The following is a 22,777-nucleotide window of genomic DNA, read 5'->3' as shown; positions in this document are numbered from 1 at the left end:
GGGGAGAGCAGCAAGAGAACCATTGCAGGTGACATAAATACGTGAAATTTGACTATAATCAATTCAGTGGGTTGAGGGAAAAAAAAATATTCTCAATTTTATAATCTCCACTTAGCCTCATTCTTCTCCTCCCCCAAACCCATTAAACTAAATAAACATAAAAACTCCACAAACTGAGTATTCAACTCTGCATCACTTAATCAAATCACATATAGCTGGGTGATAGAGCTGCTATATCACTATAAAGCAATGATTTATCACTACACAGACCATGAATAACAAAGACTTATACTCTGCTCAAAACTAACTAACTACACATCTCCTAAATCTAACTAGATTCAAGGGTCGAAAACAAAATAAAAACCATGAGATTTTTGTATACCATCAACGATCTCTTTCAACGGAGACATGGTGGGGTTCCGACGAAATCAAGAAGGGGGAAAAGGGGGACTTACCTCGGCGAGATCATCGCTGAGAGAGTCTAGGGTTCCGACCCGGAGATTGGGGATGTTGAACTGCGAAATCAATGTGAAATTGTGAATCAATAAAAGAAGTGAATTGAAGAACAAGAAGATGAGGTAGTTGGTTACTCTGTAAAGAGGGGTATCGAAGGAATGCTTAGAGACATTTTGCTGCAACTGGTTCCATAACTCAGATGCAGAGTTGTGAACGGGAAGAGAGACTACCCACCACACCACCTAACTAACAATCAAACCCAACCAGCCACGAACCACCACGATCCTCCCTTCATCGGCACTAGAACCCTTCCAGAACAACCCCACGAACCCAGAACCTCCAGCGAGCCACCCAGATCCAAACCATCTCCCCTCCTCCATTCGACGGAGGACGGTGCAGCCGCGGCGGCGTTGAGTTTGAGAGAAAGAGTCGAAGATGTATTGAGAAAGAAACTATTATGGTTCAAGTGTTTAGTAAGATTGAGGATTTTGTTTCCAGTGTTTTATAAAACACTTAATGAAAACAAACACATTTCACAGATTAGAAGAGATTTCAGTCCAGTTGGCAAGTGGAAGCAAGGTTAGTGCACCTATTCAAAGGAGGCCAAGGATCGAATCCCCAATTGAGAGACTTTTGTATTATGTTCTAATTTTACAAAGAATTTTAACGTGAATTTGTGACGGAAAAGTTTGTCACAAAAATAGCAACGAATTATCAATTGATGAATTACTTAAAATAGCGACGAAATAGTCCGTCACAAACTTTTCCGTTACAAAATCGGTCACTAACCGTTCATATTTGGAGGTAGTGAAAAAAAACCTTAATTCGGTCACAACTGTGACCGAGTTAATTCAGTCCCTAAATCAGCCACAAAACAGCAAATTTCTGGTAATGGTAGTGTTGAGAAACAACCCCTCAACAGCATGGGTATAGTAACCTGGTTAACCAAAAAGTCGACAAAATTCGAGCCCCAACAAGGCACAATCTACCCTAAAGATAGAACAAAAATCCTAATTACGAAAGATAAAATATTAAAGCCCTTAAAAAACTCATGGATCAAAATCCTGATAGCAGATCGCCCACCAAACCCAACCCTGCAAGACAAAACCACAAGAACACCGAGAATAGAAATTCATCGGGGACCGAGATGCAATGGCAAGCCACAGAAACCCAACAAAAACAGAGTCTTATCTCGGCATTGAGAGGCACGATAGGCAGACAACGCAAAAGCCATGAAAACTAGAGAGCAGTAGGCAGGAGACAGAGAAGCAAAACTCTGAATCAGAAACAACAAGACACACGCTGAACATGATGCAAATGGTTGAAAACTCCAAGATAACCAAAACCCCAACAAACCAGTCACAACAACGCCTCAGATCTACTCTGCCTCACCAAGCAGAAGCAAAAGAAGCATAGAGAAGCACCGCTGGCATTGAATCCCCAAATGCTCATAGCTGCGCTGGGTAAAAACAGCCTCACCACCAAAGAAACCAAAAACCACCACCAACAAAACTCATTGAAGAATCGGAACCAGAGCGCAACCATATCAGCGAAACCCGACGATTCTAACTCAGCCACAACCACGAAATTTCGGTCAACCCCAAGACTACGAACTAGCCACCCCTAGAAAGGAACACATAAAGTATAACCAGAAATGTTCTAGCACGCCGCAAGCTTACGGTAACGAACGCCCCTAACGAAATATCACCACGATGAAAAGCACTCATCGCCACCGCATCAGGCCACCCCGCATTAGATCCATAACCCAACGCCTTGGTCCTCACAGACGAGCCCCTGGTAAGCACATTGATAAACGACCCAACAAGGAAATCATCGACACCAGATCAACGACGTCAAAGCATTAGAACTCGTTGGCCAAGGAAGGAGTGACCCAGACCACGTTGAAGCCTCCTTGCGAAACGAGATCAAATAAAACCCCAGCTGAAGAGAGACGAAGACGAAGGTGAAGTCCAAGCCAGAACGCAAAAAATTACTACTTATTTTTATATATACCGTTGCATTTATTAAAATTTTGTAATTTCAAAGTTTGATTATCATCTATCTATATATATATGTAAAGCTCACTTGAGCTATAAGTATTAAATACATTAATGATTAAATAATGAAGTTAAACAATTTTCTATTTAACTTTCAATATACATCCACTTATTATTAATTATGAATTAGTAATGGTTAAACTTGTCAATTTCTCATATTTTAAATTAAATATTAATATTATTCAAATTTTAATTATTCATTACAAATGAGGGAAATTTTAAAGTAATAATAATAATTGAAATTGACTAACTTTACATTAATAACAATATTAGATAGTTAATATTAATCTTTTATACTTCTTTCCAATTGTAAATATTTCTAATTTGTTATATATTAAAATTAAAATTAAAATTAACTTAATAATAATTATTCATCATAAGTTGAGGATTTTTTAAAAAATAATAAATAAAACTTATTACTATTTTTTACACTACCTACTAAAATGTAAAAGTTACTTTTAACCTTTGAATTAAAATTTTCCTTTGTATTAAATAAATTAAATTAAAACATTAAAAATGAATAAAATTGCCTAAGTCATTAGCTATTCAACTACCTACTAAAATGTACAACTCAATTTAAATTTTGGTATAAATACACCAAAAAACTAAAAAAAAAAAACCTTTGTATTATATACATTAAAGTAAACTAAAAACTTATCAATAAAATTTTCAAATCAATTAGTTGTTCAACTACCAACTAATTTTCATGTTTGTTGTATAAGGAAGAATAGAACATGACAAATGACTCATGAAACATAACACTTTAGTTCTCTAAAAAATGGTGAAAAAATAAACGAACCTAGACACTCAAATAAACAAAAACTACACTTTTATTTGAGGTAGGAAAGTTGATACGAGTTAATATAATAATTTAATAAAATATTTAATTAGATACAAAATATTTCAAAAAAAAAAAATAGTCACAATCATTTATTTTTTAATTTAATTATCATAAAAAATTTAATTAAATAATTAAGCAGTAAAATTTTCCTACGTTTGTATTAATATAAAGGAAGCAATAACAAATTTCTCTGTAATTAATATATTAATAATAAAATTAAATATTTTCAAAAGTAATTCAACTACCTAAATTGAATAATAATATTCATTCTTTTAAAAAATGGAAATATATTAGATAAAAAGATATCTTGAGAACACCCTCTCTCAAGTGAGATAAACAGAAACGGAAATGAACATAACAAAGAAATTGAAATGAAAATAAACAGAGCAGTCTAAAAAACATAAGAAAGCAAGCTGCCTAGAAGCTACAAAACATACGAAACCTACACCAGGAAAGCAGGAAACAAAAGTAGCTTGAAAAGAACATAAAAAAGTCACCAAGGACAAGGTGCACAAGCCAAGAGAACTCAGCAAGGGAGAGCACGGAGAGACAGCCGTGAGATAGGAGTAAAGAGAATCTCCTCCAAGCAGTTGTAAACATAAAAATTGACTTGAATTTTGCATAAGGGAAAAATAACAAAAATTAAACTTGATTAATGACAAAATAATGTTATCAATAAATAATTTAGATAAAACAATTTAAATTAAAAAATAACGCTATAAGATATTTACCATGAACTATAACGTATGTGTGTTTTATTAAAAGAAACAATCTCAATATAATTTTATGATCTTATTATATATTAGTAAAAACGATTTTGAGCAAGCTTAGCAGAAAAAAGTTATGACCAAAGTTGAATAAATATAAATTTATTACATAATACTTAATCTATTTAATTTATATCTTATTATAGTTGAACAAATGAAATTACTGTATTTTTCTCGATTTTAACATGTGTAAACCTGTTTGGGAAATTGTGATCGCCCTTCCCAAAAAATGACTTTCTCAGTAAAAAGTATAAAAAATGGTAAAACAACTTTTTTTATGGTATTAAAAAACTTATTGCTTAATTTTTTTCAAATGGATTGTATTATGTTTCAAATTATTAAATAAATAAATAATTAATTTTATAAAATGATCTAATGTTGATTATTAAATATTAGTAATTAAATTTAAGTAATATTAATTATTTACAAAGAGAACTCCAATACTATTGAAAAGTCTTTTTTTTTGAAATTATTGAAATGGTGAACACAATTATTATTATTTTTTAAAATAATAACTATTTTAATATTTATGTAATAATTTAAACTATAATCATTATTATATAATGTTAAAAAATGTTAAAAAAACCCGTGCAACATAATACCTAGTTATAATTAATTCTCTTCAACGTCAAGAAAAATTGTCTTCAAAATTATCTATACATCAATTAAAAGTAAATATGAAAGACTATATAATCTTTTTAAAAGTTAATGTATTAATAACTTCATTTCATATTTTTAATAAGCATAATTATCTCAACAAGGTCCTAGAATTAATGTATTACATAACAAATAACAATAATATACTAAAAAATGTAAACTTTGCAATATCCAACAAATACTTCATTAAAGTTATGATATATACACACTTTTCCACCCCCTTTTCACCTTAATTTTTATCTATTTATCTCTTCTTAATCAAATAAATCAACTATCACATCTTTATTTTCTCTCTCCTTTCTTCTTATCTCTCTCCTCTTCCACCTCCCCACACCTAAAAAATGAGGTGTAAAGATATAATTATTCACTTCATTATCATTTCTATTTTTTCCATTAATTATATTTTAAATTTATTACTATTCCTTATCTTGCTTTCTCATTTTTTTTATATAACGGAAATATAAATTACACATTCAAAAAATTGGTCCCTTAACCTTCTTATCTTTACCTCATATATCATCGGGCTCTTACCACTTGAGTTATTCTACTTTCTCATTTCAAGTGTTTGTTGAATTTTATATTGTGTAAACCTACGAATCATTTTCCAACAAAGTAAATAAGCAAGAGTTTAATTTGGATATTATTTTAGAGGTCATGCTCCTTGGTTCTTATATAGAACGCCTATCCCATCAGCTTTTTGCCGAATCAAAATTGGCCAATCCAAATTCAGCCTAAAGTCCAACTTAGCGGCGTTAATCAATCAAGTCGCAACAAAATGTCCTTTGATTATATATTCAGACATGCCCAGCCACGTGGAGGTGTCTGCAAATTAAAGCAATTACACTTTGATTGAATCATTTCCTTTTTCAGCCTCTGTTCATCATCTGAAAGGGTACATGTGACTTCCTAACTCCTCTCAAAAACGGATATTATACTTAATAGCACGTATTAAACATGCTTTAAAGTTAAAGGAAAGAGAGGACAATTTGGAGTATAAGAACCAAATTGAAATGCATGTTACTCATTTTTATAAGAATCAACTTAAAATTTGTAGTGCATTAATTATATTTTTGACAAATTTACCTTCATTTAATTGGATTTTATCTCTATTTTCATTATACAACACATTAATGATCAATAGAAATTTTAAAAAGTGCGTTGGGGTAATTTGAAAAGTTGATAAAATTGAGAACAAATTTAATGCTAAAATCTACTTTAACTACATTTTTTTGAAAGTTAAATATATAAATATATAGATAAGAAGTATTGAGAAACAGCCCCTCTCAACATGAATCTACAGCTAATCAAATGTACTCTTTGTCAATATTTTGTTTTCCAGGATCTAAGCTACTGCTAACAAAATACAAATAAATCATTGAAAAGAAACCACAAGCAACCCCTAGAATAACCACTCACAACCATAAAAAAAAGAAGTGTATATCTCACATTTAAAGGTCTATCGCAGATAACTATGCATAGAGATTGATCATACCCTTGGAACAAGCTTTATCCTGAGCTTTTAATTGACAACGACAATCTATCAACACTTAATAGATCATAGAAATCAGCATGATGTTGTTAAGAAAGAAAAACACTGACTTGGATTTGGTTACTCAAGCAGTACCTGTGCCAAGTCACTGCAGAAGGTGGATGCATAGGTGGTAGGTGCACGATATAAGGACGACAGATGCAGTGGCGAAGGACGGAGCGACGATACAGAAGTGGGCGGCGCATAAGAACTTGTGGTTGATGCGAGGTGGTGTCGTAGAGGAACTGGTGATGTAAGGGGAAATTAGGGCGTCAGAGGGAGAAGGATGACGATAGAAAGTAGGGGGTCGGTGGGAGAGCGGGAGGTAGTGGCATAAAGAGGGGGCGAAGGTGACGGTTAGGGAAATAAGGACTTGGTGGCGTAGCGATTCTAGGGGAGAGGGTGCGATAAAGGGAAATGGGGCAACAGAGGATATGTGGAGGTGAGGGTTTGAGGGTGTGGAGGGAGAAGTGGGGGTGAGGGGGAAATGATGGTCATGGGGCGACGCCATGGGAGGTAGGGGTGGCGTCCATAATACGAGGGTATGAGTTAAGGAGAACCAAATAAGTGTGATTGGTTTGAGGAGGGAAGAGGCTTACAAGGTCATTGATGCGAAGACACTTTCAAAGCTTAGTGTCAGTTAGTCGACGCTAAGTCGTGTACCTATATGAGATGGGTCGGGCTTAGTTGGTCGGTGAAATTATCGTCGATGGTAAACTATTGCTAATTAACGTTGGACAGACTAAGTTAACTTGTGGTTTTAGCATCCGTCATAGCCAACACTAATAGTAGTTAGCAGATGATAAATTTAAGTGTAATTAAATTTTAACATAAACTGACACTAAAAACTAAAAAGTGAAAATTAGCGTCAGCATCAAGACTGACGCTAAATCTTTTCATTACAATGAGCCTTTCCTCATAGTGAACATGCACCCAATCATAATTTCTTTCATGGAGAATTGCTACTATTATAAGCTGCAAAAGATTGAATAATGCAATATGCATGACATGGGATTTTCATGAAAGATTAACTTAATTAACAAGATCAAATAGCATTAATAAAAATATTTTTTTATAGACTTTCTTTCTTACTTATTTAAAAACAACTTTAATAGATTTACATTCCTTTACCACATTCCCATACTCCCCATGAGTGGGAATGGAATTTTTCCATTTAAAAAACGTGGCATTTGAAATGAATGGGCCTAAAGCAAATTTAACCCACACTTGGAGTAGTCTTGGACCATCATAGAGTACCTGCATTGTCGAATGGCTTCCATCACTGCGGTCCCTTTACACATCCTCAAACTACTCGAATATACAGTACAGTAAATTTGGGAATTAGTTATGACAGAGTTTATAATAAATTAATTTGTAGCAAATTTTTAACTCATTCGGCTGTCATTTACTTTCCCACGATTTTGATTTTATGGACTTTTCTTTTGTTCGTAGAGCGATCATTTAACATTTGATTTATTTCTCAAAAGGCTTATAACTTTTCTTCTCTAATTACATAATACAATAACTAATAGCTAAATATTATTAAATATGTGTAGCAATATTGTGTAATTATTTTTTGTTTTCGATGAATGTCACCATTCATTCGGGAAACACTTGCATGTCCCTCCCAATAAATTTTTTTATCAAGATTTAAACTTGTGCTCTCGTCCTTCTAGATAGATAATTCACAGTTAACGAGTGGGTATGGAATAGTTTAAAATAATTCAATTTGAAGTTATTGGGAAAGTAACTTATAATTAATTTCTTATTAATTTAATTATTAGTTAATTTCAAACAATTTTTTTTTGCACATAAAACATAAAATTTTGCCATGGTTAGATCACATAAATTTTTTATTATGAGAGCATCATTTCCTTATCAAATACTTAGGTAGCGTTTGGTAGACAGGTGAGAAGGAAACGTATTCCGTTATGTGTTTGTCATGTTTTTAAGATGGAAAGGAACGAGACAAAATGCTCCAGGAACAGGACACTTTGGTTCCCTAGAAAAGGGTGAAACAGAAGGGAACGGAACGGAACACTCTCTTAAAACTTCTGCAAGTTCAATAATACCCCCCTAATTTATATTTGAAATTTTATGTATGTAAATAGTTTAAAATCACTTCTAAAATTGAAAGCACTTATTATATTTGTAGACAAAGTTAATGAAGATCTACTTTTTCAAAAAAATCACTTAAAATAAAATCAATTATTTTTTCAAAAGTAAAATCACTTTTTGTAAGCAATGATAAACGAGTCAATTAGAGTGCGTTTGATTCAACTTATTTTGGAAAAAAAATCACTTTTTAATCAAAAAAACACTTTTAAAATAAAAAAATCACTTTTTTTAATCAAAAATCACTTTTTGTGTTTGTTTCAGCTTCAAAACAGAATATTTGAAACAGTTATTTTATATTATCATGAAAATCTATGATGATAGATGAGAGGAGATAAAAAAAAAGTGATTTTAAATTAGAGTAGTGAAACACGAATCAACTTAATTAAAATAAAATCAATTATTTTTTTAAAAGTAAAATCAGTTTTTGTAAGCAATGATAAACGAGTCAATTACAGTGCGTTTGATTCAACTTATTTTGGAAAAAAATCACTTTTTAATCAAAAAATCACTTTTAAAATAAAAAAATCATTTTTTTAATCAAAAAATCACTTTTTGTGTTTGTTTCAGCTGAAGCTGAAAACAGATTATTTGAAACAGTTACTTTAGATTATCATGAAAATCTATAATGATAGATGAGAGGAGATTAAAAAAAGTGATTTTAATTAGAGTAGTCAAACGCGAATCAATTTAATTAAAATAAAATCAATTATTTTAAAAGTAAAATCAGTTTTTGTAAGTAATGATAAACGAGCCAATTAGAGTGCGTTTGTTTCAACTTATTTTGAAAAAATCACTTTTTAATCAAAAAATCACTTTTGTGTTTGTTTCAGCTGAAACTGAAAACATATTATTTGAAACAGTCACTTTAACTTATAATGAAAATCTATGATGATAGATGAAAGTAGATGAGAAAAAAATGATTTTAATTAGAGTAGTCAAACACAAATCAACTTATACTTTTCTCAAAATCTCTAAAAAAAAATATAGTTAAAAATCATTATTTTTTAATCTAAACAAAACTTAAAATAGCTTAAATAAATAATTAGGTTTCTACTTTTCCCAATAGCATACTGAAACAACTTAAACAATATATAAGTGATTATTTTAAAGAAATAAGTGATTATTTCATGAAGTAAGCAATAACAAACGGTTTATTTACAAAATGTTTAATTGAGTTTAATTTGTTTTCGCCAATCAAATATTAAACATGCAGAGTTATATATGTAATTAAAATCATGGTTCCGTTCTATTGACTTGGTGTTACCAAACACAACATACATAATATTGTTGTACTGTTCCATCCTGTTCTGTCCCGTTCCGTTCTGTTTTACCTTGTTCTGTTCCGTCACCAAACGCTACCTTAGTCTATATATGTACTGGTTGATAAAAATGTTAGAATTAATCAATATGATAAGGTTATAGTCTCTTTCTCAAGTTGAGGTAAACAAACAAGTTGAAGTAAACAAACCAAAACTTACAAAATTTCTGGTATTGGTCAATTATTTAATGTCCAAGTCATAAGCACAAGGGACAAAGTTACAAACGTGTAAAGGTGTCTTTCCATGTGATCCAGTACCAAGAGTGGAATATAGTTAATAAAATTTCCTTGCAAGAAGAGTTCCTCTCAGAAGTACATCTAACCACTTTAGACATGTTTAATCAAAGGATGACTCAGATGTGGTGCCTCAACTTTTATGCAAACTTGATCACCATTGTCACATCTGTTAGGCATAATGGACACAATGAATAATCTTTGTATATCAGAAGTAGATAATTGAAAATTGAGGTTTTTTTAATAGAAAAAAACTAATTACCAAAAAGTTATAAAAAAAAACTTCACCACGAAGAAGTTGATTTCGGCGGTAGGATGATGATATGACATGTATGTGAATCTCCCCTCACATGAGGCATGTTTGCATGCAATATTTTTGAAATGAAATCCGTCTCATGTAAGATACCTTTTATGGTCTCACACATTTTTCTCACCTAACTCGTCTCATGAAATTTGGATTTTTTACTGCCTCTGCATCCTCTCCAGCAAATGAGCAACTATAATTATTTTTAATATAAAAATCTAATTTTATTTAGGCTGATCTCCAACCATTAATTGTAAAATTTGATGGTTATAATTGTGTAGGAGGGATTTGTAGAGGACATTTGTTACAGATAATCCATATTCTACCTCATGTGAGAATATTTCAATTACATTAAACTAGCTCATGTAAGACACTTTTTGTTGGATTCAATTGGCCTCTTATGACTTGTTTGCTAGGGGGAGGAAAGAGTAAAAAAAAAAAAGGGTAAGAGAGAGTTAGGAGAGAGGGCAGATGATCACCCTTATTTGGTCATTCAATACGGTAGAGAAGAGATAATTTGAGTGGGCTGCAGGCCGCTTTTGACAATCTTTACAAATTACGAAGAAATTAAGACAAGCTGAATTTTATTTTTCCTAATCAATCTGAAAAAGTGGAGTTTTAAACTGCCACTATTTACTTTTTGATTGCCACAATAACTTTTGTTGTATCAAAAAATGTTTTTACTCAAAAATTAATTTTTTTTCTTTCTCGTCCACCTCATTCTTTCTTTTCTCCTTATGCTCTATTTCTATTATACCCCAAACACATTCAAATCTACTTCAACTTCACTGCTGAATGAGACTTTGAGCGTTATATTATTTTCCATAAATGACATGTTCTGCGTCCAGCCTGTGTCCTATACTGACTTTGAGCCTTATATTATATTATTTTCCATAAATGGCATGTTCTGCCTCACCACACACTCATTCTCTGACTTTTCAAATTTCAATCAACTTACCGGTTAAGACACTGCTTGCACGTGGTGGTCAGGTGGGTAATGGATAACTATAATGGATTAGGATTCTTAATTCTATATTATACAATATCAAGTGAAACATAGTGTCTATATTTTTCTATAAATATTAAAAAAAATTCACTTATTTAACATGCATAAAATGAAAATAGAAAAATATGCATTACATTTTAATATGAGAAAATTTTCACATGAGAAGACTTTCACCTATCAAATACAAATCGTGTATGCATCTCCATACCCACGTGATCCTTTGTTTTTTTCGTTAACTCTGAAAACAATTTTATAAGTAAATTATACCAAAGTTGTGTACATTTCAACATTGATATGTTCCCTTCTATAAATACCCAACATGCCTAACTACCTTGAACACACACAGTTACCTAACTCTAGTGTCTCTTGTGCCACAAATGCTTAATGGCTTCAAGATACCAAAGTTCACCAATGGCTTCTAACTACAACAACAGCCATAGAAAAAGCCTTGGCAATGGCCCCAAAGTGTTTCCCCCAAGCCAAGTGGTAGTGGTGGTGGTTCCTTTTCCAGCACAAGGCCATCTCAACCAGCTCCTCCACCTCTCTCGCCTCATCTCATCACACAACATCCCTGTCCATTTTGTTGGCACACCCACACACAACCATCAAACCATAGCTCGTGCCCAAGGCTTTGACCAAAACTCCATCTCAAACATCCAAATTCATGACTTCAAAGTCCCTCCTTTTGCCTCCCCTGCCCCCAACCCAAATGCAGAATCAAAATTCCCTTCCCATCTCCTCCCTTCCTTTGAAGCCTCCTCCAATCTTCGCGAACCGGTGGCCGCGCTTCTCCGATCCCTCTCATCGGTTTCTCGAAGAGTTGTAGTCATCCATGACTCCCTCATGGCATCTGTGGTACAAGATGTCACCCACATAGCAAACTGTGAGAGCTACACTTTCCACAGTGTCTCTGCTTTCACCATGTTCTTCTACATTTGGGATGCAATGGGAAGACCCCAAATACCAAAAACTCCCCTCATGATCCCAAAAGTCCCTTCTCTTGAAGGATGCTTCACAACCCAATTCCTAGATTTCATCACTTCACAATATGAATTCCACAAATTCAGCAAAGGGGCCATCTACAACACAACAAGAGCAATTGAAAAACCTTACATGGAGCTAATAGAAACCATGATCAATCACAAGAACCACTGGGCTCTAGGGCCATTCAACCCTTTGTGTGTTGACAAAGGACTAATACCCAACAACAAAAAAGGTAGACACTCTTGCATTGATTGGCTTGACAAGCAAGAGAAAGAGTCAGTGATCTATGTCTCTTTTGGAACAACAACAGCTTTCACTGAGACACAAATCAAACACCTGGCGTGCGGGTTGGAAAACAGCAAGCAAAAATTCATCTGGGTATTGCGAGATGCTGATAGAGGCGATTTCTTCAACAACAATGGTGATAGCAACACAAGAGTTGAGGTACTACCAAAAGGGTATGAAGAGAGAATCGAAGGGATGGGTCTAATCGTGAGAGATTGGGCACCCCAATTGGAGATTCTGAACCACCCTTCAACAGGAGGGTTCATGAGTCACTGTGGGTGGAACTCATGCATGGAGAGCATCACAATGGGGGTGCCAATTGCAGCATGGCCTATGCATTCGGATCAACCGAGGAACATGGTTTTGGTGTCGGAAGTGCTGAAGGTTGGTCTTGTTGTGAAGGAATGGGAACAGAGGAATGAGATTGTGGCAGATACGGCGGTGGAGAATGCTGTGAGGAGGTTGATGGCGACGGAGGAAGGTGGTGAAATGAGACAAAGAGCGGTGAATTTGAAACATGCGATTCGGAAATCGAAGGTTGAAGGTGAAGGTGTTTCTCGTGTGGAGTTTGAATCTTTCATTGCGCATGTTACCAGATATAGTTTGGTCCAATCACATGAGACATGAGGCATGTGACACATGTTGGCAGTGTAAACTAGTTGAATACTTGAATAGGACATTGATGGTGGCATTCATACTATGTGAAAGTGAATGAAAATACATCAAGACTTTTATTTTAGTCTAGAGATTAATGTATGTATGGATAAGTTAAACTTTAATATAAATTGTTTAAGCATGTTCCATGTTGTAGACTTTTCATTTTCAGAAAAAAAATCTTCTTGTCAATCAAAGTTGCAGATATGATGAATGGCTAATAAGAGAGATAGAATGAAAAAGGAGAAGAAAGTAGATTTGAACATATCAAAGTTGTTTCTACCATCACACATGTAGAATATATTAATGGGAAGTTCAATTGTGTGAATTGCCTTATGATCTTATCTTCTCCTTGGATAGACTAAAAAATGTAAATTTAAAACTCATTAGTATCTATCATGAGTCGATGACATTTATTACACGTATAAGCACTCAAATATTGTTTAACTAAAAAAATAGATAAAGTTATTTGACCAATAGCTATAGCAATGGACCAATAAGCATTTTTTTACGGGAGTTGGAATTGGCACCCACTCTTACACTCTGTTTGGTAGAGAAGAGAGAGTAGAGAAGAGAGAAGTTGAGTAGGGAGAAATATGTGAGAAATAGAGTAGATTTATAGGTTGTTTGGTATGATAAAAAAGGAGAGAGATAGAGAAGAGAGAGACCCCTAACTACCCTAAATCAAACCTTCACTCATCTCTCTTCAATTTGGAGAGACCAAAAAAGTGGTGGGACCCACCATTTTTTCTCCCTTCTATCTCCTTCCTCTCACCTACCAAACACACATACTTCATCATTCCTCCCCCTAACTCTCTCTTCTCCATCTCTTTCTATCCAAACCTCCCTCTACCAAACAAAGTGTTAGAATTGTTACCCTCATTTAAAGTGGGAAACCTCCAAAATATCCCTGTTAAAAATAATTCTCGAGCTGTGGGACCTCGGGAACACCCTGAGCCTTAAGTCTCGGAATATATTATAATTCTTATGACTTTTTTGAGCTTTTGTACCTCGGGAACACCCCAAACTTTGGACTATCTGCGATTTTGTCCCTTTAAAATTTCAATAATTAAGTCTCTCTACTTTTGAAATTAAGCAAATTTGGTTATTTTTTCAATCTTTATATGTATAAATCACAAAATCTTTATTTTTCATTTTAAAATTTTTAGGTAAATGATGCATTGGATATATATTATTTTAATAACATTAATAAGGTGTTGGTTTAGTGGTAAACAAGTTGAACCCCAGAAATGATGAGATCACTAGGTTTGAATCTCGGAAAAGACATTTGTTGGGAGAGAAATGCAACTGTTCCCCGAAAGGGTGTTGACATCAATCAAAGACAAAAAAAATAAAATAACCGAATTTTGATTAATTTTAAATGATTATGTAGAATATAATATTAGGGGTTTAAAGGTCGGAAATTGGAATTTTAAATCTTTGGTTGAAATTAAATATTTTGATTAATGAGTTTTGTTGGAAAGAACTCACAAAATTAATGAGTTCCTTCATCAATTTTAGAGACTCTTTTCCTAAAAAAAACCTCTTGCTCTTTCGGTTCCGGCTCTTCCTCCACAATTTCTTGAACTCTTTCCTCAATCACATTGCTCACTGAAACGACCTTGTTGTTATAGTTCTGGTTATTCTCAACAATGATGGAAGTTGGAGGCGTCAGAGCCCTTATTGGTGACAAGGGGATCGCGACGTGAGGGATTTCTGCTTTGATCTAGATTTCAACTTCACCTTCTTTGGTCCAGATTTTGGCTTCACTTTCTTCAATCCAGATTTTAGCTTCACCTTCTTCTATCTAGAGACCGCAACAACCCCTTCTACACCTACCTTCTTCCTCTGCTCCTTTCCTTTCTTGATATATGATTGGCTTTGGGCAGGGGCGTATCCATAATTTTTTTGTTGGGGGGCAAAATATAAGACAAAAAAAAAATCTTTATTGAATATTATATAAACTTTAAATAATAAAAAATTATTTAAATACAACTGTTTGTTCTTTCATAGTACTAAACTTATCTATTATTGTATCAACAAGGATATTTTCAGCAATTTCTCTCTCGATATATAGAACTAACAATTTTTGAGAAGATCAGCTTTAATTTTGTTGCAAAGCTGAAGTCTTAACTACTTTCATTGCAGAAAAAGATCGCTCAGTAGATGCGGTTGAAACAGAGAGTGTCAAAACAAGACGTATCAATCTATCAACAAGTAGAAATATTGTTGTTTTTTTAGTTTCAACTAACTTCTGGTAAAACTCGGATAAAATGAAATTTATTCCTAAATTAGGATCTCGGGAAACATTTGAATGATAATGTCTCAGTTGGAACGACAAATCCCTTTTTCCTAGCTCGGAAAAATCATCTGTATAAAATTTCTCAACAAGCTTACGAATTTTCTCATTATCAAATGTTTTAAAATTTTCCTTAGGATCTAAAGCTGAACTAAGTATGAGAAGTTACGCTGCCTTTACATTAAATCTTTTATTTAATTCAGATAGTTACAAATCAATTGCAGAATAAAACACATATATTCTATAATGATGTTTCATATCTCCATCTTGTTTCTCATGACGACCATTACCAATAAAATAAGGGGCTTTCATGTCAAGAAACTTAACTTGATGAACATCACAAAATATTATAACATTTTCCTGTATAAAAATACCTATAGTCGGTGAAGATTTCAAAATTTTTGGGGGGCGATAGTCCCTACCTGCCCCTCCCTAGATACGCCCTGTCTTTGGGTTAGATGTTGCTATGGATAAGTTAAACTTCAATGTAAATTGTTCAAGCATGTTCTATGCTTTAGACTTTTCATTTTCAGAAAAAAAATCCTTCTTGTTAATCTATCATCACTATTGTTATGATCACTCTCAATTTTTACTTAGTTGGGTGGGATGAAGAGTGAAGGATAAAGGGTTCGAATTCTGAGATCACTAATTTATTAACATTACTAACAACTAACATTTGTCTATAAAAAAACTCTCAATTTAAACATATCAATATGAAAGTTGTTTCTACCCTCTCACTTGTAGAATATATTTGTGGATGTTGAATCGTGTGAATTGTCTTATCTTCTCCTTGGATATACACTAAAAAAATCTAAACTTAAAAGTCATCATTATCTATTATGAATCATGACATTTATTACATTTATATGCAACTTACTAATAGTTATAGCAATCGACCATTGATAACCATATAGGCTTAGTTGATTCTTTTACCCCTTAATTTGGCCTAATATGCGATTTTAGTCCCTTTAAATTTTTAACTATTAAATCTTTACTTTTGAAATTAAGCAAAGTTGGTTATTATTTCAATATCCATATGCATAAATTACAAAATCTTCATTTTCGTTTTACAAATTTTTAGGTTAGCAATGTATTGGATATATATTATTTCAATAACACCAACAAAGTGTTTTTTTTGAAAGTAACACCAACAAAGTGTTGGTCTAGAGGTAAGTAAGCAATACCTCGTAATAATGAGAGCACAATTTTGAATTCTAAAAAATACATTTGAAATGAAATGCAACAATTTCTCGAACAAGTGGCGATATCCATTAAAGACAAAAAAAGTAAAAAAAAAATTAATTAATTTTAAACAATTATGTAGAATATGATATTAGGGTTTAAAGGTAGACCAACACAGTGGAGGTTGTGCTAGTGGTGTTGTGGCTATGGTGGAGGTTAAGCGACGGTAGTGGTGATTTTGCTGGTTTTTTTGGGGTGCAGGATTTTGAGATTGGGAGTTTGCTGATTTTGAGTTTGCAAGTTGAGATGGTGGGATTGGGGGAGACTGTGGGGGGAGTTTGCTGGTTTTGAGTTTGCAAGTTGAGATGGTGGGATTGGGGGGATTGTGGGGGGAGTTTGCTGGTTTTGAGTTTGCAAGTTGAGATGGTGGGACTCGGGGAGATTGTGGGGTTGGGGTGCTAGGTTTGAGATGAAGAATATTGATGAAGATGAAGAACACTCATGAATTTAGATTATTAATTTTTTTTTAAAAAAATCTTAGTCCTGTAGTCAATTAAGATTAAGATTTTTTGTAATTTTTATTTCTTAATTAAAATAATAATTTAACTTAGTTCATAATTATAGATTTAGAAATAAAAAATGGCATGGATATTGACACGTGAGTGTTTGTATGCAGTCACTATGCATGGTCACAGGAGCTCCACCCTCCAACAAAGACCAAAACCAAACATAGTGCAAATGGAGGGGTTATAGGCAACTATTTTCCAGCTACGAACGGAAAAGAAATAAGGTGACAAACATGGACAAATTTAACCATTAACCCAACATAAATTAATGGAGTCTGAATACAATCAAATAACAGGCAACTGTTATATAATTTTTAGACGTATTGGGACTTTATTTTATAAAAAAAAACTTCTAACCTATAAAACCTGTATAAAAGTTCAATAAATCCATATAAACCTTGGAAGTAATTTAACCCTTCTTTTTTCATAAGATGTTCCATTCCCGAAAAGCTAGAAAAATGTTGTGTGCATTAGTAAAATCATGCATACAAAACCATATTCAATATGGACTACAACTGTCTAAAGAGGAGGAAGCACCAATTCATCCATAGTTTACCAATTTCTTCTACAAAGGTTACATAGCAAACCAAAAAAGAACAAGTGATTATAGAATTTGGGTCTTCTAAAGTAACTGCATAGAAAGCAGATCAGACTGTTAATGAAATTAACACAACAAGTTAGAATAATAGATTGAACATATGCAGTATCCTTGTTTTTGCTCTAATAATAAATCCCCATCCATCCAACTCAAGACATTATAAACTTCAGCATATATATGATCAACAGTTACATGGGCCTGCATCAATCATGATCAGATTGACCAAAATCAAGCGCTGGTTGTGATCTGAGCCTTTGCAGCACAAGGTACAGCTTCTGAAGCTTTTTTGCACATCAATGGATCCTACATAGGTATTCTCTTATCTTTGCCATCTTTCCCTTTAGGCCCAGAGTGAAAATGTAGGCTTGTTGCCAAAAGTTCATGGTAGAACAGGAAGTTCAACCTTGTCAAAGGAAAAGAAACTGACCCTTCCCTCTGTGACCAGGCAGATTTTCAAAGGAATGCCATCACATTGTCTCTCAAGGGCTTCAATTTCTGCTCTAGATGGTGGATTACTCCTAATGATGATACATATAATAACTTATTTAATGGATGTCATAAAACCAGAAAAAAAGGGAAATAAATAAAGGAAAATAAGGGCTAAGGACAAAATTGTGTAGCTAAGTGTGTTTTTTTAAATCAATTTTGAAATAGTAACGGTAACAAGTGCTTATGTGGTCCTAATAGATAAACTTTACTAGCTTATTCCTATCTCTTGTAACCCCAGGAATTAAAGATATTGCTCTGAAATGTCTATTTCTCGAGACGCTATGTAATGTAGCAGATTTATCAGTCAGAAGTTATTTTAAGAGAGAAAATTGAATCCTATTGTAGTAAGAGCTTTCTAGGTCATCACCTTAAAATCCTATCAGAGAACATAGAACTACAAGAACCTTCATCAATTCCTACTATTTACTGTGAGAAAATATGCTTGAATTTATTTGATTCATGTTCTTGATTACTCATAAATCTTCAGGTAACCATATCTAGTGATCACTAACTAATTAAATTTCTGAATCTAAAGTAATCATACTACAAAAACAGAGACTTTGTAATTACCTGGACAAGTACAGCAAAAAATTCGGATCACCAGGAGAAGACTTTCTAAACCTGCTGTTTGGAAGATAAATATCAAAATCTGGCTTCACATCACTAATCTTCAACTCACCAAATAACTTATTGATACAAAGCTCAACTTTGGAACCCATTTCTTCTAGTTGACTGCTTTCTTCTGTGGCTTCAAGAGCAATAGGATTATGAGAACTTCTAACACTCTTCAAACTCCAAGCAACATCATGCCGCCTAATTATGTAGCCAAGAGACTTGAGGTGCCTGTAAACCTCAAACAGCTCCCAACAACATCCACTCTTCCCGCCAGCAACCTTTTCATACATTTCTATTAGAGATATACTTCTATCACTATTATCAAAGAGATCTAAGGCCCCTAGTTCCATGAGATACCTGCCAAATTAAAATTTACATAAGCACATTTTTCATAACATTTGATCCTAGCAAAAGGGTATCATCACAAATTCCCTTTTCCACTAATTTCTCTTCTAACAACATCATGAAATCTCAATACATACTTTTTTTCTTCACGTAAGCGTATCAAATAACTAAATATTCATCATTTACATAAAGCTATGGCTTTAAGATTTGTGACAATATCCTACTTCTAAACATCACAACAGAAGGCATATATAAAAAAATGGTATATCACCTACAAAGTCTCTTCAATTGAAGAATAAGTCTTGCCACCGCGAACTATTCCAGTTGTTACCCACATTTTCCCACTCTTCTCAATGACTTCAGCCATTCCCATCTCTTCATCCCATCTGCATTTGGATTTCACATTCCTGGCAAACAAAATTCAAAACCTTCATTTCATAATTCAGAAACAACACTAAAGCACACTACTAAGCAACTAATTTACACTTGACCTGAACTGCAACTTGGGCATGGAAGCAGATGAAAAGCCAAGCTCCTCTTCATCACTTGCAGTTTCCAAATAAACCTCATCATCATCACTATCTTCCATGGATCAAAAGCTGTAATATAAAACAATAGGGTTAAAACCTCGTTTGTTGTTACTCAAACAGAACATAATCAAATGCAAAGGGAAACATTCAGTGGCGGATCCAGGACCCCGGGGTTAGGGTTAAAAATTTTCAAATGAGCAAATCGATAAAAATATAATTAAAAGAAGACTACATGCACACTTTTTTTTTTGTCAGCAAAAGTGAAATTAAATTAATCAATCCCACTACAATAAACCAGAATATGACAGATTTATTATACACCACTAAAAAGAGTACTAAATTACTTAAGCCAAAGAGATATCTCCAAGAAGCACTATAGTCTAGGCCATCTTCAAATGACAAAGCTAATTCCTAACACCAGCAATTCCAGCTATGGAAATTCACCAACCAATTAAGCTAACGCAACTCTGCCAAATGCCCAAGAATGAACCCTGCAAAACTATCAACCTTCTTCTCACATAGATCCTCACAATTAAAAGCCACATATCATATTGCTGTCAAGACCATGCCCCCAATATCGCTAATGAATCCCAACAATGTATAACAAAGCTTCATGAATTCCAAGATGCACTTCTAGTCCGCACCATGCCCATTGAAATTTAGATGACAGAGCCTCCCAGCATTTAAACACGCTGCATCCATTCATACCTTACCTTACTACTCCTTTGACCTTTCCAATAACATCAAAACCATATCACTCATTAATCAGATTCAAATTTTCCTTCCTGCTACAGCAATATCATCCTCAACTCATATCAGCAATACACGCAAGTGGATCATTATACCATTCTCCAAGAGCATGTAGGAAATCCTTATTCCTGGCCCACAACCACTCCCATGCCCTCAATTTACTCTTCTCAAATACTTCAGCTGGATTACAATTGCCACCCTTGAAAATACCATCACCCTTGAAATTATCTAATTAATTATGGAAGAATGCAACCCACAATTTCACCCGCTGAATTAAAAAGCCAAATTCAACCACCCACTGTCCACAATTTTTCATCACCCATCGTTGAAACTTGAAATTGTTCTTGAACAATTCAAATCAAATCTAAAAATTTATTTAACACATGATGATGCATTGAAAAAAATGAAGGGATGCATTTGACAAAGTAATTCATCAATTACAGGTGCTTCGCTGTGGTTTTGCAACTGCAGCAAAAAAAACCACAACCCCCATAGCTACCCCAATGAGCCACCAGTAGCCCCATGAATTAACCTTCTACTTCAAACCCAAACCTCCCAAATACACCCATAACAGTAACCATCCAGATCTGCAAATCCCAGAGCCACCATCCTAGATTGAAACCCAACAACTCCAGCACCTGTAAACCCATAAAATAACCAGAAGAAACCTAGAAAAATCAACAACAGAACACATCCAGGAGTGCATCTGGTTCTATGAGGGGCCATACCTAGGGTAGAGCCGCATAGGGGCGGCTGGACTGGTGGACGGTGGTGGCGTGGTGGTGGTGCGCCGTGCCCTGCGTGTGTGCTTGAATCTTGATGACCTAAGTGAGAATCCGAGAGGGTGAGGGCGTGGTGAGCGTGAATCGTGAGAGGGTGAGTCTGTGAGTGTGTGTGAGAGAGAGAGGAGTAAGTGGGGTCTGGGTGCAAATTAAATTTCTCAGGGGTTCAAAAAAAAACATAACAGGGGTAAGTTTTTTTTTTTTTTTTCAGAAGGTTCATCTGAACCCCTGACTTGGCTGTGGGTCCGCCCCTGGAAACATTTATTATGGTAAGAATGAGAAATCAGAACCTGAGGCGGTGGCGGCGGCGACCAACGAGGCTGCAAGTGGTGGTGGTGATCGACGACGAGCAGCGGCGAGGAGTTAAAATTGGGAAGGTATCGTCAATTCAATAGTGAACCAATTAATAGGATTTGTATCAATTTTATATCAATGGCTAACAATTACTTATCATTAATTGTAATGGTGTAGCAAAACTGGTAGATAGTTGAGCTCCTTAAGCATCTAGATCCAGTCCTAGGTTCGAATCTTGGGCAGATTAATCTCATGGATTAAATGTTTAAGAAGTTCAGTTATCTAACAGTTGTGTGACACTTTGTATTTTTAGTGAAAAATCATATAATTTTTTGAGTTTCCTAAAGTACCTCACAGTGAGCGACCGTCTGTCCCACCAAATCCTCCATACGCACCCCTTAGAGATTGAAGTCTAACTTAAATGTTTAAAATTCCAGCTATTTAGCGGTTGTGTTTGATCTTGTTGGTGATCTCACACAAATTTTAACCAATTAATGATAGAGGGTTGGAAAGAGAGTATTGCCACCAATTTTCAAGAAGATTTTACAATGATATTTAATTGTGTTATGTCAAGTGAGCTTATAAAATCAGAAACACTTACATTAATTTTTATTTTCTGAACTAAACAATAATTGAATGTGAATGTAGAAAAGTTTTACTCTAGAGCATGAATATTAATCCTTGGTACTTGATGTAGTACCTTAATTTAAACCAATGTATGGTACCCAAAATGAGTTAGCATAGTAATAATGACTCATCTATCACATGAGCGAGCAATTGTATTTTCCCAATAATGTAACTTAAGATTTATTGTGTCTATTAGATCGGTGTCAAACCTCTCCCTTGATCGAAACCACAACACTCAGACCCAATGCTACGGTCGAAATTCGCTGCAACTGCTTTAAGGTCGTGGTGGATCCCAACAAAAGTTGTCGGGTGACAGTTGAGTTGCCCAGTGAACGAGAGCACTATTTGATTAAAATTATAACGTTGAAAATTGTAATTTCAATTACCACATGTCATTAATCTACTGAATCACCTAATGTGGGCATCACAAATAAATAAAATGCGGGTATCACTGAATTCACCTTAATCGTTTTATATAAAGAATAAACAAA

The 22,777-nt window shown here is 34.1% G+C and overlaps 2 protein-coding genes across 4 annotated transcripts; one reads left to right on the top strand and one right to left on the bottom strand.

Moving 5' to 3' along the window:
• Positions 1 to 11,588: 11,588 nt before the first annotated feature.
• LOC130730147 (zeatin O-glucosyltransferase-like) lies at positions 11,589 to 13,351 on the top strand. The gene has a single exon (XM_057582067.1). The coding sequence runs from the start codon at positions 11,671 to 11,673 to the stop codon at positions 13,180 to 13,182; it is 1,512 nt and encodes a 503-aa protein (XP_057438050.1). The 5' UTR covers positions 11,589 to 11,670; the 3' UTR covers positions 13,183 to 13,351.
• A 4,344-nt stretch (positions 13,352 to 17,695) lies between these two features.
• Positions 17,696 to 21,506, bottom strand: LOC130730146 (uncharacterized). 3 transcript variants are annotated; one of them, XM_057582065.1, is made up of 6 exons: positions 21,312 to 21,506; positions 21,025 to 21,221; positions 19,795 to 19,902; positions 19,579 to 19,710; positions 18,914 to 19,315; positions 17,696 to 18,372 (listed from the first exon to the last, which is right to left on the bottom strand). In XM_057582065.1, exons 3-6 carry the CDS (start codon positions 19,890 to 19,892, stop codon positions 18,234 to 18,236), a joined length of 771 nt encoding a protein of 256 aa, XP_057438048.1. In that variant the 5' UTR covers positions 19,893 to 19,902; positions 21,025 to 21,221; positions 21,312 to 21,506; the 3' UTR covers positions 17,696 to 18,233. The 3 variants fall into 3 exon arrangements, with proteins under 3 accessions (XP_057438048.1, XP_057438047.1, XP_057438049.1); XM_057582064.1 differs by lacking the exon at positions 21,025 to 21,221; XM_057582066.1 differs by lacking the exons at positions 21,025 to 21,221; positions 21,312 to 21,506 and adding an exon at positions 20,178 to 20,966.
• Between the last annotated feature and the right edge of the window lie 1,271 nt (positions 21,507 to 22,777).

The sequence above is a fragment of the Lotus japonicus genome, chromosome 1 (genome assembly GCF_012489685.1).
Source record: "Lotus japonicus ecotype B-129 chromosome 1, LjGifu_v1.2".
Lineage (NCBI taxonomy): Eukaryota > Viridiplantae > Streptophyta > Magnoliopsida > Fabales > Fabaceae > Lotus > Lotus japonicus.
Note: the sequence above shows the minus strand (reverse complement) of the source record. Positions and strands in the feature narration are given on the sequence as shown.